The sequence below is a fragment of the Columba livia genome, chromosome 21, assembly GCF_036013475.1.
Source record: "Columba livia isolate bColLiv1 breed racing homer chromosome 21, bColLiv1.pat.W.v2, whole genome shotgun sequence".
Lineage (NCBI taxonomy): Eukaryota > Metazoa > Chordata > Aves > Columbiformes > Columbidae > Columba > Columba livia.
In genome coordinates, this window is record NC_088622.1 from 5,687,067 (window position 1) to 5,704,868 (window position 17,802).

General features: G+C 60.3%; 1 protein-coding gene across 10 annotated transcripts in view; it reads right to left on the reverse strand.

Moving 5' to 3' along the window:
• Window positions 1-17,735, reverse strand: part of CROCC (ciliary rootlet coiled-coil, rootletin) — a 29,260-nt gene extending 11,525 nt beyond the window's left edge. The window contains exons 1-25 of one of the 10 annotated variants that reach the window (XM_065038115.1): window positions 17,654-17,719; window positions 16,644-16,761; window positions 14,108-14,259; window positions 13,135-13,320; window positions 12,973-13,056; window positions 12,799-12,890; window positions 12,560-12,725; window positions 11,495-11,601; window positions 11,217-11,417; window positions 11,040-11,136; window positions 10,154-10,249; window positions 9,937-10,062; window positions 9,717-9,853; window positions 8,134-8,295; window positions 7,532-7,676; window positions 6,298-6,666; window positions 5,613-5,806; window positions 5,402-5,529; window positions 4,159-4,310; window positions 3,503-3,604; window positions 3,297-3,431; window positions 2,466-2,597; window positions 2,156-2,394; window positions 815-974; window positions 565-732 (exon numbers count right to left, since the gene is read on the reverse strand). In XM_065038115.1, the coding sequence (XP_064894187.1) occupies window positions 565-732; window positions 815-974; window positions 2,156-2,394; window positions 2,466-2,597; window positions 3,297-3,431; window positions 3,503-3,604; window positions 4,159-4,310; window positions 5,402-5,529; window positions 5,613-5,806; window positions 6,298-6,666; window positions 7,532-7,676; window positions 8,134-8,295; window positions 9,717-9,853; window positions 9,937-10,062; window positions 10,154-10,249; window positions 11,040-11,136; window positions 11,217-11,417; window positions 11,495-11,601; window positions 12,560-12,725; window positions 12,799-12,890; window positions 12,973-13,056; window positions 13,135-13,320; window positions 14,108-14,242 (3,513 nt within the window). In that variant the 5' untranslated portion in view covers window positions 14,243-14,259; window positions 16,644-16,761; window positions 17,654-17,719. Of the gene's footprint in view, window positions 1-564; window positions 733-814; window positions 975-2,155; window positions 2,395-2,465; window positions 2,598-3,296; window positions 3,432-3,502; window positions 3,605-4,158; window positions 4,311-5,401; window positions 5,530-5,612; window positions 5,807-6,297; window positions 6,766-7,531; window positions 7,677-8,133; window positions 8,296-9,716; window positions 9,854-9,936; window positions 10,063-10,153; window positions 10,250-11,039; window positions 11,137-11,216; window positions 11,418-11,494; window positions 11,602-12,559; window positions 12,726-12,798; window positions 12,891-12,972; window positions 13,057-13,134; window positions 13,321-14,107; window positions 14,260-16,643; window positions 16,924-17,108; window positions 17,237-17,497; window positions 17,627-17,653 lie in introns of those variants that run through there. The other 9 variants (XM_065038106.1, XM_065038107.1, XM_065038109.1 and 6 more) reach the window with 9 other exon arrangements.
• Between the last annotated feature and the right edge of the window lie 67 nt (window positions 17,736-17,802).

Below are 17,802 nucleotides of genomic sequence, written 5' to 3' on the forward strand. Positions count from 1 at the left end.
CAGGGTAATAGGGGTGCAAGAGATGGGGTGATGGGGAATCCCCAGAGTGCAGGGGACAGAGCAACAGGGTGATGGAGATGCAGGGGGTCAAGCAATGGGGTGAGGGGGATTCCCAGAGATGGAGCAGGGGGGAATGGGGGATCCCAAGGATGCTGGGGATGGAGCAATGGGATGATGGAGATGCACAGGATAGAGCAATGGGGTATGCCAGACCCCCCAGGGATGAAGCAGGGTGGTATGGGAGACCCCAAGGATGGTGGGGATGGAGCAAGAGGGTGGCAAGGAGCCCCAGGGTGCAGGGGACAGAGGGGTGCGGTGATGGGGACAGTCAGGGACATCAGGTCCAGAGCAAGGGGATGATGGGGACTGCCAGGGATGGAGCAACGGGGGAGGCAAAGAACCTCCCAGAGATGCAAAGAACCCCCCAGGGATGCCGGGGAGAGGTGACAGGGGCACCCAGGGACATGGCATCAAGCAGTGGAGCAGCAGGGACACCGAGGGAACACTTTGGGATGAGCAGCACCAAGCAACGGGGACACTGGGGACCCTCAGGGACCTCCTCACCTCTTTCCTGGCTGCCTCTGTGTCAGCCTCACTCTCTGCCACCTTCTGCCTGAGGCCAAAGGCTTGGCGGCGGCTCTCCTCCTCCCGCTGCTCCTCCAGGGCCACCCGCGCCTGCAGCTCACCCACCTCCTTGCTCCTCTTGCTGTTCTCGCTGTCCAGGTTCTTCAGCTGCCCGAGGAGGAGACGGGGACAACTTAGGGACACCCCAAATTGGGGTGGGGGGTGAACCCATCCTCTTCCTCCCCCTCACCTGCCGGCGCAGCTCCTGCAGCTCACGGCGGGCGTCGAGGCGGGCGCGCTCCAGCTCCCGCATGCTCGCCCGCAGCTCCGTCACCTCCCGCTCCGCCGCCGCCTGCCCGTCCTCCAGCAGCGCCAGCCGCTGCTCCTTCTCCTCGTTGGCACGTTTCAGGCTGCAGGAGGCAAGGACAGGGCTGGTGTCACCCCCCCCAGGGCCATCTCCCCATCCCTGAGCATTGCCCTGTCCTGAGCAACCTGCTCCATCCCCATCCCAGGTATCCCCCACCTTGGACACCCCCTGCCAGGCATCATCCCCCCAGGACAGCCCCCACCCTGAGTGTTGTCACCCCAAATGTCCCCTCTGTCCCCCAGCATCCCCCTCTAAGGTGCTGCCCCATCCCAAGTGTCTCTTGTCTCAAGCATTATCTGGACTGAGCATCCTGCTCCAGTGCGTCCCTCTGTCCCTGAGCAGCCTCCCATTCCCCAACTTCCATCCTTGTCTCCCCAGCATCATCCCAACCCCAAGCATCACCCTCCAACACCCCAAATATCCCCTAATTTGAGCATCTTCTTATTCTGAGCATCAGCCTGACCCTGAGCATCACCCCAACCCTGAGCATCACTCTCCAAGTTGCTGCATCACCCCCTCTAGGTCCCAACTTGGGCATCCTCTTGTCCTGAGCATCGTCCCCACCCTGAACATCGCCCTCCAAGGCATCACACTATCTCCTGCAACTCCCAGCTTCAGCATCCCCTTGTCCCAAGCACCAACACAACCCTGAGCATCACTCTCCAAGGCATCTCACCACCCCATATATCTCCTGATTTGAGCGTCCCCCTGTCTTGAGCATCAACCTGGCCCTAAACATCACCCCAAACCCAAGCATTGCACCATCCCCTGTGTCTCCCAGCTTCAAGCCAGACATGAGGAAGAAGTTTTGTCCCTGCGGGTGGTGAGAGCCTGGCCCAGGTACCCAGAGAGGTGGTGGATGAACCATCCCTGGAGACATCCCAGGCCAGGCTGGACGGGGCTCTGAGCAACCTGAGCTGGTGAAGATGTCCCTGCTCATGGCAGGGGGGGCACTGGGTGACCTTTGAAGGTCCCTTCAGTCCAAACTGTTCTGTGATTCTATGATTCTAACTTGACCATTCTCCTCTCCTCAGCAACCCCTGACCCCAGCATCTCCCAACTTGAGCATCCCCTTGTCCCAAGCATCCCCCTGACCCTGAGTACCACCCTCCAACTTGCTGTATCACCCCCCGCACCTCCCACCTTCAGCACCACCCCCTTGTCCTGAGCATCCCCCAAAGCATCCAAAACATGGCACCACTCCGAGCATCCCTCGCCCCTCACCTGATGCGCTCGCCCTCGGCGCGCCGCAGGGCCGCCCGCAGCTCCTCATTGGAGCGCCGCAGGGCCTCCTTCTCCCGAGCCTCGTCCCCCAGCGCCCGCCGAGCCTCCTGCATCTGCCGCCGCTGCTCCTCCCGGCCCTCCCGGCTCTCCCGGGCCTCCCGTTGCGCCTCCAGCAGCTCCCGCCGTCCCGCCGCCCGCGCCTCCGCCACCAGCCGCAGCTGCGCCCGCGCCTCCTCCGCCTGCACACGCAGATTAGAGAGGGGAATATATTTTTTGGGGGGTTGGGAGAAGGTTTTTGTTGGGGATTCACCTCCCGGAGGGCACTGTCTCGTTGCTTGGCCGCTGCTGTTGCTTGGTCACGGAGATGTTTCACCTCCCGCTCGTGGGATGCTGCTGCCTCGTCTGCCCGTGCCCGCAGGGTGCGCAGCTCTGCAGTCAGGCTCTGGGGGGGACACAGAGGTTTGAGGCCCCACCCCCCCGAAAGTGTGGGCATCCCTGAGGGGATGTTGTAATGGGAATGGTGCAGGGATGGGGATGCAGGTGGTAGCCAAGCAGCCCCAGTGCTGAGGGGCCTTGGAATGGGGAGATGAGGGGGTTGCAGCCGGGGAGGGTGCAAGAAGTGGGGTCATTGGGAAGAGCTTGAAATGATGGGGAGCCCTAAGCATTTGGGGTTGCAATGCGGGGGGGTGTCCAGGTATCAGGGTACTTGTAGTGATGGGATGGGGAGAACCCTCCAGCACGAAGGTTTGCAATGGGGGGGCATAGTAGACACTGAGACATGGGCATGTGCAATGGGGAGGGGGCTCAGGCATAGTGGGGGGACCCACAGGGGATACCCAGACATGGGGGAAACAAAGGGGACACCTGGGCGTGCGATGGGGGTGAATGCTTGGGCATGGGGGCTTGCAACTGGGGGGGAATCCTCAGACATTGGGGTTTGCAATGGGGGGGCACGGGCAACAACCAGGCATAGGGGGTTTGAAATGGGGGGCCATAGAGGGTTACAATGGGGGGGACATGGGGGGCACCCAGGCATGGCGGCTGCAAAGATAGGGGACATCTGGGCACAAGGGCTTGCAGTGGGGGACACATGGGGCTCTGTAGCATTCTGGGGGGTCCCAGGACCCCCTCACACACCCACCTGCGCCTTCTCCTGCTGCCCAGTGACCTCTCGCCGCTGCTGCTCGAGCTCGGCCGTGGCCTCGGCCAGACTGCGCTGCAGCCCCCCCAGCGTCTCCGCCGCCGCCACCCGCTCCTGCTCCTGCAGCGCCAGTGCCTGGGGGGACACACTGCTCAGCCGGGAGGGACAGCGGTGCTGGGACACGGGGCGACACCGGGGTCACCCACCTGCTGCTTCTCGCTCTCGCGCTGCCGCTGCGTCGCCACCAGCTTGGCCTCCAGCTCCTCGTGCTCCCGCGCCAGCCGGTCCTGCTCGGCCTCCAGCTCCTCCTGCCGCCCCCAAAAAATCGACAGCGAACCCCCAAAAATCAGCATCACACCCCAAAAATCAACATTTCACCCCAAGAATCAACGTTATACCCCAGGAATCAACATTGCAGCACAATGATCAGTATTGTACCGAAAATAATTACCATTGCACCCCAAAAACAAGTAATGCATCCCAAAAATCAGTATTGTTCCCCAATAATCATCGTTGCACGCCAACAACCAGTGTCACAACCCAAGAATCAACGTTGCACCCCAAGAATCAGCATTGCATCCCAAGAATCAGCATTGCATCCCAAGAATCAGCATTGCATCTGAAGAATCAACATTGCACCCCAAGAATCAGCATTGCACCTCAACAATCAGTATTGCAACCCAAATATCAGCGTTGTTTCCCAGTTATAGTCTCTGCACCCTAACAGTCAGCAACGTGCCCTAAAAATCGCCATTGCACCCCAGAGATCAGCACTACAGCCTTGTACAGAAAAAAAGATCACCATCATGCCCCAAATATCAGCATTGCACCCCAAAAATCCAGCACCCCGCCCCATGCCCACCTTCTCGCGCTGCAGGCGGTCCAGCTCGCCGCGGTGAGCGTCGCGGGCGCTCTGCAAAGCCACCGTCACCGCCGCCGTCTCGGCCGCTGCCACCGCCTGCTGCCGCGCCTGCAGCTCCTGCTCCCGCTCCAGCCGCGCGGCAGCCAGCTCCGCTGTGGGGACATCCCCCCATCAGTGGGGACATCCCCTCCATCAGTGGGGACACTCCCATGGTCCGTGGGGGCACCCCTGGGAGAGTGGTGTGTGGGGGGGTTAAGTGACGGGAGCAGGGACACGAGGGAAATGCGGTGGCAGAGGGTTTATTGTGAGCCTGTTGCAGAAGGGTGGGGATGAGGATGGGGATGAGGATGGAGATGAAGATGAAGAGGGGTGGGATGAGGATGAAGATGCGGACGGATGGTGATGGTGTTGGAGAGGAATGGATGGGGATGAGGGGATGAAAATGAAGCTGAAAATAGATGAAGATGGGAATGAAGGTGGGGATGAAGATGGGGATGAAGATGGGGATGAAGATGGGGAGGGATGGATGGGGATGAAGATGAAGATGGGGATGGATGAGGATGAAGAAGGGAATGGTTGAGGATGAAGGGAATGGTTGAGGATGAAGGGAATGGTTGAGGATGAAGGGAATGGTTGGGGATGAAGATGGGGATGAAGATAGATGGGGATGAAAGATGAGGATGAAGATAGATGGGGATGAAGATAGATGGGGATGAAGATGAAGATGGGGATGAAGATGAAGATGGGGATGGATGAGGATGAAGAAAGGAATGGTTGAGAATGAAGGGAATGGTTGAGGATGAAGGCAATAGTTGAGGATGAAGATGGAGATGAAGACAGAGATGGATAGGGATAATGATAGGGATGGAAATGAGGATGGGGATGAGAATAGGGATGGATAGGGATGAAGATGAGAAGGAACAGGAATGGATGGGGATGAAAATACAGATGGGGATGAAGGTGGGGATGGATGGGGATGAAGAAGGGAATGGTTGAGCACAGAGATAGAGATGAAGACAGAGATGGATGGGAATGGAGATAAGGATGAAGACTGGGATGGATGGGGATGAGGACAGGGATGGGAATGGGGATGAAGATGAGGAGGAACAGGGATGATGAAGAAGATAAGGATACATGTTGAAAAAGACGAAGACAAAGATGAGGATGGATGGGGATAGACTGGGATGAGGATGAAGATGAAGATAGCAATGGGGACAAAGACAGATGGGGACAGTCTCCTCACCCTCCAACGCCTCCTTGGCCTGGCGCAGGTCCCGGCCCTCGGCCTGCAGCTGCCGGTTGCGGGTGCTGAGCTGGGTGACCTCCTGCTGCAGCTGGAAGATGCTGCTCTCCAGCCCCTCCTTCTCCAACCTGCCCAAATATCACCGGCCACACTGCCGAAATCCAGCTCCAGGGGTGGGAGACACGCTCACCCCCATATCCCCAGCACCCACCTGAGCCCAGCTGCCTCCTGAGCCTGATCCTGGCCATGGCGCTGGGCGGCAGCGAGCTGGACAGCCAGGCTGGCCCCCTCCTTGGCCAAATCCTCGCGGGCCTGGCTGAGCCGCAGCAGCTCCCCCCGCAGCCGCTCCTGCTCCCCCCGCGCCTGCGCCAGCGCCTCGCCCGCCGCGCTCTGCTCCTGCACTGCCTGCCGGGCACCCCCCAGTTACCCCACCCAGCCACCAGTTACCCCATACATCCACCATGGTCCTCCCAGTTACCCCACCCAGCCACTCAGTTACCCCATACATCTGCCATGGTCCTCCCAGTCACCCCATGCATCCTCCCAGTTACCCCACGCATCCGGCATTGTCCCTCCAGTTAGTTCATGCATCCTCCCAGTTAACCCTATGCACCTTCCCTGTTCCTCCCAGTTACCCCATGTCTCCTCCCATTTGCCTTATGCATTCCCCCCGCCTCCCCCAGTTCCCCCCTGCACCCTCCCCGTTACCCCTAGCACCCTTTCCCATCCGTCCCAGTTGACCCACGAACTCTCCCCGTCCCTCCAGTTGCCCTGTGCATCCTTCCCATCCCTCCCAGTTGCCTTGTTCACCCTCCCCACCGCTCCCGACTGCCCCAAACACCCTCCCAGTTACCACATGCACCCTCCCCATCCCTCCCAGTTACTCCCTTACCCACCTGGCCCAGGTGCTGCCGCAGCCGCAGCTGGTGCCCCCGCAGCCCCCGCAGCTGCTCCCGCAGCCCCCGGGATCCCTCCTGGGCCGCCCGCAGCCCCCGCTCCAGCCCCCGCCGCTCGGCCGCCCCCAGGCGCAGCCCCCGCTCCAGCCGCGCCCGCAGCCTCTCCAGCTCCCGGCCCAGCCGCTGCTCCCGGCTTCGCCCGAGCTCCCGCTCCGCTTCCAGCTGCTCCAGCCCCCGGCCCAGCTCCGAGCGCTCCCGGGCCAGTCCCGCCGCCAGCTCGCTGCTCCGGGCCAGGGCGTCCCGCAGCCGCGCCCGCTCCGCGTCCGCTCCGCGCTGTGCTGCCTGCAGCTGCCCGCAGCTCCCCTGCGCCTGGAGACACAGGGGTAGATGTTCCCGCCAGGGAGAGGGTAGATGTCTGCGCCAGGGAGAGGGTAGATGTTCCCGCCAGGGAGAGGGTAGATGTCCGCGCTAGGGAGAGGGCAGATGTTCCCGCTCTGGAGACAACCCAGGCCAGGTTGGACGGGGCTCTGAGCCACTTGAGCTGCTGAAGATGTCCCTGCTCATGGCAGGGGTGGCACTGGGTGACCGTTGAAGGTCCCTTCATCCCAAACTGTTCTGTGATTCTAGGGAGAGTCGGGCTCTGCAGCACCCACCGTGGTGCCAACTGCACAGGGGGGCAATCCGGTGCTCAGGGGACACCTGCTGCAGGTCCTGGGCCTGTTGATTAGGGGTTGCACCCACTGCAGGGTTTGTACCACCTGCACAGGATTGCACACAGTGCACAGGATTGTACCTGCTGCGTTGGGATTGCACACAGTGCATGGGGTTGCACCTGCTACATGGGGCTGCACACACTGCTTGGGCTGAGCCTGTTGCTTAAGGCTTGCATCCCATGCAGGGGTTATAACGCTGCCCGGGATTGTACCTGCTGCATGGGCTGAGCTTGTCACTTAGGGGTTGCACCTCGTGCAGGGGGTTGCACACACTGCGTGCATTTGCACCCGCTGCCTGAGACTCCATCCTCTGCATAGGACTGCACCCGCTGCATGGGACTGCACCTGTTCCTCAGGGATTGCATCTAGTGCATGGGGGTTGCACCCACTGCACAGTAGGGGCACCTGCTGCTTGGGGTTCACCCACTGCATAAAGGTGCTTGCTGCATGGGGTGTACCTGCTGCATGAGTGGGGGTTGCACCCACTGCAAGGGGGTCCAGGGGGTTGCAGGGGCACCCACCTTTTCCAGCGCCTCCACCAGCGCCTCCCGCTCGCCCCGAGCCACCTCGGCCTCCAGCGCCGCCCGGCTCAGCTCCTCCCGCAGCTCCAGCAGCTCCTGCTGCACCCCCGCCCGCTGAGCCTCCAGCTCCTCCACCTGCTGCTGGCTGCGGGGGGGCACCCATGAGAAGGGGGGGCTGCAGCACCCACTGTTTTGCAGCACCCACTTGGGGCAGGGGTTGCAGTGCCCACTATTTTGTAGCACCCTTTTGCAAGGGGGGTTTGCAGCACCCACTGAAGTTTTGCACCCACTCACTGAGGGGGTTGCAGCACCCACCTTGGGGGGGTTCAGGGGACCCTCTTGGGGGGGGTTGCAGGGGTCCCACTAAGATTTTGCAGCACCCACTTGGTGAAGGGGTGCAGCAACCAAAATGGGGGGGACACACACACACAAGGTGGCAGCACCCAGATATGGGGGGAGGTTGCAGGGGAACCCACAGGGATTTTGCAGCACCCATTTGGGGAGGGGGATGCTGCAGAACCCAATACTTTGCAGCAACTTGGGGGATCACCGGACCCCAGGGGGGTTCACAGCAGCTGGGGGGGGGGGGTCACAGCACCCACCTGCGCTCCAGCTGCTGGCGGGCGTCCTCAGCGGCACGGGCAGCCTCATCCCGCGCATCCTCCAGCTCCTCGCTGCGGCGCTGCAGCTGCACCCGCTCCTGCTGCAGGGCGCCCACCCGCTGCTGCTCCCCCCCCAGCGCCGCCTCCGCCTGCTGCAGCTCCCTGCCGGACGGACAGATGGACATGGGGGGGTGGAGGGGCAGACAGACAGGTTGGTGCTCAAGGATGGGTGCGCTGGGACGTGTGTGGATGGATGGAGGGATAGATAGAGATGGATGTGTAGGGATGGATGGACAGGCAGATGTGAGGGGATGCCCAGGGACAGACAGACAGGCATGGTGAGGAAGGGAGGTACAGACAGACAGACTGGATGCAGCGGGTACGATGCGCAGGGAGGAACACATGGACAAATGGACAGGCCAAAACGCCCAAGGATGGACACATAGGGAAGGGTGTGCAGGGACAGACAGACAGACAGGCCAGAGGGATGGATGGACAGACAGACAAGCCAGGATGTGTGGGGACAGACAGATATACAGAAACACACAGGGAAAAATGCAAAGGGCTAGAAGGATAGACAGACGTGCCAGGGTGTGCAGGAACAGACAGACAGGCAGGGGGACAGAGGGAAAGATAAAAAGGGATGGACGGACAGACTGACCAGGATGCAGAGGGATGGACGTGCAGGCACACGCAGGGTTGGAGAGGCAGACAGACAGGTCAGGATGCAGAGGGACACAAGGATGCACAGGGACAGATGGACACACATGGATGCAGGAACACGGACAACAACGCACAGACAGCCAGAGCTCAGGACAGACAGACAGAGGGCAGGGCAGACTGACGGAGCTCAGGACAGACAGATGAAGCTCAGGGACAGATGGATGGAGCTCAGGGCAGACAGGCAGAGCTTAGGATAGATGGACAGAGCTTGGGACAGACAGATGTTGCTCAGGACAGAGAGACAGAGCTTGGGACAGACAGATGGAGCTCAGGACAGAGAGACAGAGCTTGGGACAGACAGATGGAGCTCAGGACAGAGAGACAGAGCTTGGGACAGACAGATGGAGCTCAGGACAGAGAGACAGAGCTTGGGACAGACAGATGGAGCTCAGGAGAGACAGAGCTTAGGACAGACAGATGTTGCTCAGGACAGAGAGACAGAGCTTGGGACAGGCAGATGGAGCTCAGGACAGAGAGATGGAGCTCAGGACAGAGAGATGGAGCTCAGGACAGAGAGACGGAGCTTGGAACAGACAGAGCTCAGGACAGAGAGACAGAGCTTGGGACAGACAGATATTGCTCAGGACAGAGAGACAGAGCTTGGGACAGACAGATGTTGCTCAGGACAGAGAGACAGAGCTTGGGACAGACAGATGGAGCTCAGGACAGAGAGACAGAGCTTGGGACAGACAGATGGAGCTCAGGACAGAGAGACAGAGCTTGGGACAGAAAGACAGAGGACAGGACAGATGGACAGAGCTTGGAACAGATAAATGGAGCTCAGGACAGACAGATGAAGCTATGGGCAGAGAGATGGAGCTTGGGACAGATGGACAGAGCTTGAGACAGCCAGCCGATACCTGCGCAGGCCCTCGGCCTCGGCGCTGAGCTGCTCCAGCTGCCGCTCCAGGGTCCCCACCCGCCTCTCGCTGTCCCCCAGCTCCCGCCGCAGGGTCCCGGCTTCCTCCCGCCCGGCCTCCGCCTGGCCCCGCGCCTCCTGGGGGGACAGACAGGGGGGATCAGCCTCCATCATCATCATCCTCACCATCAGCATCCTCCCCTGCAGCCCCGCGGGCTCACCTGCAGCTGGAGGTGGCGGCGGCACAGAGCGGCGTGAATGGCGGCGGTGGCAGCGCTGGGCGAGAGGGGACACGGGGGGGACACTGGGGGGGACGGTGGGTGCTCGGGGTCGTCTGCCAGCACTGCCTGCGTGGGGTCGGGGGACACCCCAGGTCACCAAGGGGAAACTGGGGGGGGTTCACAGCATTTGGGGGCAGGGAGGGGGAAACTAACTGACCTGGGTGACATCCTGCAGCGTCTGCCGGAGCAGCTCCAGCTCCGCGCGCAGAGCCTCCACCTCCGCCAGCGACGGCTCCTGGGCACGCGAGCTCTCCTGCAAACCCCCCGAGGTGGCGTCAGGCACAACCGGTGCACACTGGGCACCGCGGCCAGGTATGCATCACAGCATGCATCACACCCGGACATGCATCGTGCATCACGCCTGGGCATGCATTGCACCCTGGCGTGCATCAGACATCACGCTCTGGGTGCGTTATGCCTTGGTGTGCGTTGTACAATGTACCCCAGTGTGCAACGCACCCCAGCATGCATCGTGCATTGCACCGCGGTGTGCGCCATGACCTGGTGGGTGGAATTTGGCATGCAGCATGCCCTGAGGTGCAGCATGCACTGGTATGTGCTGTGCCACAGCATGTAACATCTGGGATGTGCAGACTGGTCCAGCATGCATTGTGCATTGCGTCCAAGCATGCACTGCACTCAGGCATGCATCATGCATCACACCCCAGCATAAATCGTGCATTTTACCCTGGCGTGCAGCACGCATTGTGTTCCTGCATGCATCACACACTGGTGCGCATTGTGCATCACGCTCTAGCATGCATCATGGCTCGGCAAGCATCACGCACTGCACCCTGGTGCGCTGCATGGCTTGTCATGCATCGTGCACTGCAGCAGGGCATGCATCCTGCCCCGCTGTGCATCGTGCACGGCTGCTGGGCATGCACTGTGTGCATCGTGCATTGCAGCTGTGCATTGTGCACCCTGCCCTGCTGTGCATCATGCAGCACACCTTAGCCTGCACAGTGCCCCATTGCACATCCCTGCACCCCCAGACCGGGCACCCCCACCCCACCTCGCATCTCCTCACCCCCTGCACCCACCAGTTTTTGCAGCTGCAGCGTCAGCGCCTCCACCGCCCGCTCCTTCTCCCCGTCCTCCGCCCGCAGCCGCTCCAGCGCCGCCGCCAGCTCCGCCAGCCTGCAGCAGGACAAGGGCAGCACCGCAGCGCCTCTGACACCCCCCCCCCCCCCAAAAAAAATAACCCCCAACCCTGCTACCTGGTGCTGAGGGCGGCTTTGTCCAGGTCGGCATCCCGCGCCGCCAGCTGTTCCTCCAGCTGTGCCAGCCGCATCGCCTGCTTCTCCTGCACGGCGCCCGCCTGGCTCTCGGCCAGCCGCAGGTTGGCTGCCAGGTGCAGGCAGGCGGCGTGCGCAGCCCTGCCCGTGCGTGACGCCTCGTGCCGCAGCTCCGACAGGTCCCTGCCGAGGGACACGTGGGGTTGGGGACCCACTGGTGCTCGGGGACATCTGGAGACACCCCCCCGGACAGCACTGACCTCTCGGTGGTGGCTTTCATGTCCCCAAAGTGGCGCCTGAAGGCCACCACCTGTCTCCAGAGGCTGAGCAGGCGGCTGTGCTCGCTGCTGAAGTAGCTGTTGAAGGACTGGTGGGGGGACAGAGTGACATTAGTCCCGGCCATGGTCCCATCTCTGTCCCCCGCCTCCCCCAGCCCCCATTCCTCTCCCTTTGATCCCCAAATCTCCAGGTAAAACCCCCATGTCTGCACCCATCACCCCCTGGTTGCTCCGCAGCCAGCACCCCCACCCCAATTCCCTCCCACCCTGTGTGGAGAAGGACAGGGGACACATCCCTCTGCCTCATGTCATCGTGTCACCTTCCCATCCTGTGCCACACCTTCTGCCTCCAAAAATTCTTCTCTGTGCACCATCCCTCACGGCCCCACAACCCTCCCAGTGTTTCTGCATCCCTTTCCATTCCACATCCCTGCATCCCTCTGCCTTGTATCCCCTTCCCATCACATGCTGCATCCCCAGCACCCCCAAATTCTTCTCCATGCAACATCCCCCGTGGACCTGCATCCCTCCCAGTGGTTCCTCATCCCTCCTGGTGGTCCTGCATCCCCACATCCCTCTGCCTCATATCCCCTTCCCACCACATGCTGCATCCCCTGTATCCCCAAATTCTTGTCTGTGTAACATTCCCCATGGTTCTGCATCCCTCCTGGTGATCCTGCATCCCTTCTGGTGACCCTGCATCCTTCCCAGTGGTCCTGCATCCCTCCTGGTGACCCTGCATCCTTCCCAGTGGTCCTGCATCCCTCCTGGTGACCCTGCATCCTTCCCAGTGATCCTGCATCCCTCCCAACGAGCCCCACATACCTTTTCACGCTGCATCCCTCTGCCTCACCTCCCCTTCCCATCGTATCCTGCATGCCCTGTACCCCCAAATTCTTCTCCATGCAACGTCTCCCATGGCCCCACATCCCTCCTGCATCCCTCCCAGTGCTCCTTCATCCCTCCCCGCATCCCTCTCCCCTCCACCCCCTGTCCCGCTCCCTCTCACATCCCCAGCACCCCCCACATCGCGGGGTCCCCCCAAACCTCCTCCTCGCGCCTCCACTCCGCCTCCCGCTGCTCCAGCTCATCCCGGGCCCGCGCCCAGTCGGCCGTCAGTTTGCGGATGTCCTCGCTCAGCGCCGCATTGGCCACGTTGGCTTGTTCCAGCTGCTCCCGCAGCATCGAGTTCACCTGCACCAGGCTGCTGCTCCTGGGGTGGGGGGTCACACATGGAGCATCAACCAACAGGGGGTCCCGCAGCTCCCACGGGATCCCCTGCTCACCTCTGCTGTTCTTCTTCCAGCCGGATCAGGGCGTTCTCCAGCTCATTGCTGCTCTCCTCCTCTGGCTGTGAGCCGCTCACATCCAGCTGGCTCTGCAGGGAGGGCAGCCTGGTCATCAGCACCCCAATTTGGATTGTGGTTAGCGCAGGGGATCCCCCAAAAACAAGCGCTCACCGTCAGCCTCTCCTGCTCCAGCTCCGTCGCCTTCTCCAGCAGCTGCTGCTCCACTTCGCCGCATTTCTTCTTATACTGCAACACCTGGGCGCAGAGGACGGGGTGGGCGACACCACAGAGGGGGTCCCCAAAATGCCCCCATGTCCCCGGGGAAGGATTTACCTTGGCTTGGAGCTTCTGCACCAGCTGTGCTTGCCGCTGCTGGCCCTCCTGGTACGCCTGCAGCTTGCGCTTGTAGGCAGCTTGTTCCTCCTCCAGCAGCCGCCGCAGCTCGATGTTGTGCTGCGCCAGGCTCCGGCTCTCGGCCGCTTCCCGCTCGCCCGTCTCCAGCCGCAGGGTTTGCTCCAGCTGCGGATTTTTTGGAGGGAGGGATGTAGGAGATGCTGGGACACACCCCACCCCACACATCAGGGTGTTCAACCTGCCCCCAGCACCCACTGAGCATCCTCCGAATCGCCCGTGACACCCTGTCCAAGGTACAGGTATCACTTTGGGGTCATCCCGCACACAAGCAAAGCTGAGACCCCCCCCCAAAATTCTGCATCCCCCCCTCTTTGCATGCACAGGCTGGGAATAAACACAAAAATTTGGGTGTGTTTTTAAAACTAACCCAGCTTTGAATCAGGGAGTTCAGCAAAGCCCCAGCCTGACTTGCTGATCGGTAAAGGATCCTCGGGCTCAGTGGCGGTGAACCCCTTAGGCTATTTTCCCGATATTTGTGCTTTTCTTATAAATAACTGGGCACAAACAGGAGCTGCCCCCCAAAAAACCCAGCAGCCCCTTGATTTGTGTCTCCGGATCACGCAGGAGCCGCGTTCAGCCTCTGGCCGCTGCCCAAAGCCCCTTTGTAATGCCCCCGTTGCCACGGCAAGGGGATGTGACGGCGAGCGATGCCGACAGGGGGGTCCCCGCTTCCCGAAAAGCAGCAGAATAAATAAAATCAGGATGGGGGCCAAGATGCTTTGTGCATCCTGCAGGACAAGCCCCGACAAGTCGGGACAGGTCTGGACACAGCACCGAAATTCCCATCACCGAGATGTTGCGAGATGCTGCTCCAAGCATGTGGCATGCAAAGGTTATGGCTCCCGTCACCTTGATTTTGGGGTTAAAAGGAGTGGTTTTGGGTGAGCCCTACCCGCTCACTGATGGCGTTGTACTTGATGGCCAACTCATCGCGCTCGGCCCGGCTCTGCGCCAGCAAGTCCTCGACGCGCGACAGCTCCTGCTGCAGGATGCGGTTCTCCTCCTGGAGGGACAGCAGCGAGGACATGGCCCCCGCCACGGCCGCTGCGGGACAGGGACCGGGATCAGGGCGGCTCTGCCATGGGGACATGGCCCTGGGATGGGGATATGGTCCCCAGATGGGGATCTGACTCTGGGATGGGGACATGGCCATGGGATGGAGATCCGGCCCCAGGGTGGGGATCCCACTCTGGGATGGGGACATGTGTCCAGGATGGGGATCCGGCTCCAGGATGGGGATCGCACCCTGGGATGGGGTCCTGCCCCAGGATGGGGACATGGTCCCTTGGATAGGGACACAGCTACAGGATGGGGACACAGTCCCAGGAGTGGGGACACTGCCCTGGGATGGGGATTTGGCTCCAGGATGGGGATCCCACCCTGGGATGGGGACACAGTCCCATGATAGGGGCATGGTCCCATGATAGGGACATGGCTCTGGTATGGGGACATGGCCCCGGGATGGGGACATGGTCCAGTGATAGTGACATGGCTCTAGGATGGGGACATCACTCTGGGATGAGAACACAGCCCCAGGATGGGGACATGGTCCAGTGATAGTGACATGGCTCTAGGATGGGGACATCGCTCTGGAATGAGAACACAGCCCCAGGATGGGGACATGGTCAAGTGATAGTGACATGGCTCTAGGATGGGGACATCGCTCTGGGATGAGAACACAGCCCCAAGATGGGGACATGGTCCTGGGGTGGAGACACGGTCCCATAATAGGGACATGGCTCTGGGATGGGGACACTGCCTTGGTATTGGCACATGGTCCCCAGGATGGGGACACAGCCCCGGGACGGGGACCCCACCCTGGGATGGGGACATGGCCCTGTGATAGGGACGCGCCTCCAGGATGGGGACATCGCTCTGGGATGGGAACAGAGCCCCAGGATGGGGACACAACCCCAGGATCCCACCCTAGGGATGGGGACATGGTCCAGTGATACGGACACAGCCCCAGGATGGGGACACAGCTCTGGGATGGGGACATGGCCCCGGGATGGGGACACGATGCCCTTTGCAGCCAAGAGCCGCTTTGTTCCTCCAGCGGGGAGGGGCCCGGGCTGAGCCTTCCCCACGCACACCATCAAAGCCACAAAAGCATCTTTCTCCCCCTTCAGCTGCGAATATTTCACCCTGCACAACTTCAACATGCAGAGCGACACCGTTTGCAACCACAAATCCACTACAGGTTTGCAGCTGCAATCACAGAGCTGCTGCAAACTGGCATTTGCGGTGGCAAAACCCCTGCAAATTTGGGGTTGCAACGGCAAAACTCCTGCGGATTCGCAGTTGCCATCACCAAACTGCTGCAAAGTTGTGTTTGCAACCACAAATCCATTACAAGTTTGCAGTTACAATCACAGAGCTGCTGCAAATTGGCATTTGCAGTGACACCCCCCGCCCCCAAATTTGCGTTTGCAATTAAACCGCTGCAGATTTGCAGTCGCAACCACAAAACTGTTGCAAATGTGTGTTTGCAACCACAAAACCACTCCGGACTTGCAGCTGCAATCACAGAACCGCTGCAGATTTATAGTTGCAACCACATAACTGCTGCAAATCCGTGTCTGCAACTGCAAAACTGCTGCAGATTCATGGTCGCTACCGCAAAACTGCTGCAAATTTATGTCTGTGATTGCGAGATCCCTGGAAATTTGCATTTGCAATCACAAAGCTGCTGCAAATTTGCATTGGCGGTGACAAACCCCCTGCAAACTTGCGTTTGCAATGGCAAAACTGCTGCAGATTCGCAGCTGCGCTCACAAAACTGAAGACTTAGAGTTGCAATCACAAAACTGCTGCAAAGTTGCATTTGTGGTGAACCCCCCCCATCCCCAAATTTGCGTTTGCAATGGCAAAACCGCTGCAGATTTGCAGGCGCAACCACAAAACTGCTGCAAGTGTGTGTTTGCAAGCACAAAACCACTCCGGACTTGCAGCTGCAATCACAGAACCGCTGCAGATTTATAGTTGCAATCACAAAACTGCTGCAAAGTTGTGTTTGCAACCACAAATCCATTACAGGTTTGCAGTTGCGATCACAAAACGGCTGCAAATTTGCATTTGTGGTGAAACCCCCCTACCCCAAATTTGTGTTTGCAGTGACAAAACTGCTGCAGCTTTGCAGCTGCGCTCCCAAAACTCTTGCAAATCTGCATTTGCCATGACAACGCTGCTGTGAACCTACAGCTGCCATCGCAAACCCGCCGTGGATTCGCATTTTGAACGACAACCCCCCCGCAGATCCGCCCTTTTCCATCACAAAAAGCCCCATTTGCACTCGCAAAACCCGCTCCCCAAGCGCCTTTTGCAACCGCGAACCCGCCGCCCCCCATCGCTGCTCCCGCGAGAGCAGCCGCCACTTCCCGCTGTGACACGGGGGGACACGCACGACGGGGACACGCAGGGACACCCACCTCAGCCACGGCCTCAGGGTCACTCATGGGCCCCGCCGAGCCCTTTGCGCCCCCCTCGCCGTGGCCTTTTTGCTCCCAAAACCCCCTTTTATGGCGATTTCCGCGCTCCGTGCGTGGCCTGCGAGCGGAAAGCGGATGCGTGGTCGGGATTAGCCCGAAATCCTTGTTTTTACCCCTCCCTGCGTGACGGCGGGAGCGGGGACCCTCCTCTTCCTGGTCACCTCGGGGGTCCCCGATGCCTCCGGTGACACCACGAGTGGCCGCGTTTATCACTCACCCCCCAAAAATACCACTGAATATTCCCCCCCGCCTTGCCAAGCAGGGCTTTGTGAATAAAACCAGGGCTTTGCAAATCGAAACAACCGACTCTTGGGGAGAGAGGAATGAGGAAAAATAAAGGAAAATGTTAAAAAATAGCAATTTCCACCGCTTCCCCGTGCCCAAAATGGGGGGAAATGTCCTTACTTTGCGGTGCTTGGCCCCCCCGGGCAGGACGGTCCTGGTTCCGCCGGGGAAAGGAGCTTCTTGGCGAGAGTCAACCAGCCCTTTCGTTAAATCCCGGCTCTCGTTAAGCTCATTAACACCCAGGGGTTTGCTATGGCATGAAAAGCTCCGGGGAGGAGCATCCTGGGGTGGGTTAAACCCCCATGGGATGGAGCTGAGGCAACAGATTTTACCCCCTGGGGCAACAAATCTTACCCTGGGGTAATTAAGGGCTTTTGGCCCCCACCCCGGCAGGAAAAGCTGCTGGAATATCCATAATTCAAGCCAAAAATTCCTTGTGCTGTTGCAGGGCGAGGGGAATAAACAGGGGGCCCACCACTGTCACCCCAAACCTGCCCCCAGCAACTCACCTTCCTCCCCCAAAGAGCCGCAAATTAATGGCAAAGGGGGGAAATGAAGAATTTATGGCTCCTTGGATCGCTCAGCGCAAGCGGAGCTGCCTCCAGCCCCCCCCAAACTCCAGAAATGGAAAGAAATTGGCTTTTTTGCCCCATTTCTGTCCTTACCGTCCCCTCCCCGGGTCCTTCACGCCCCGTAGAGCCTCTCGCTAAGCAACACGCGTCTGTTGTGCTTCGCCACCCGTCTCCTCGACACCAGCGAGGAGGGTTAAAAACCCACAAAACCGCTTTTCAAACCCGTCCCGGCCCCTCCGAGC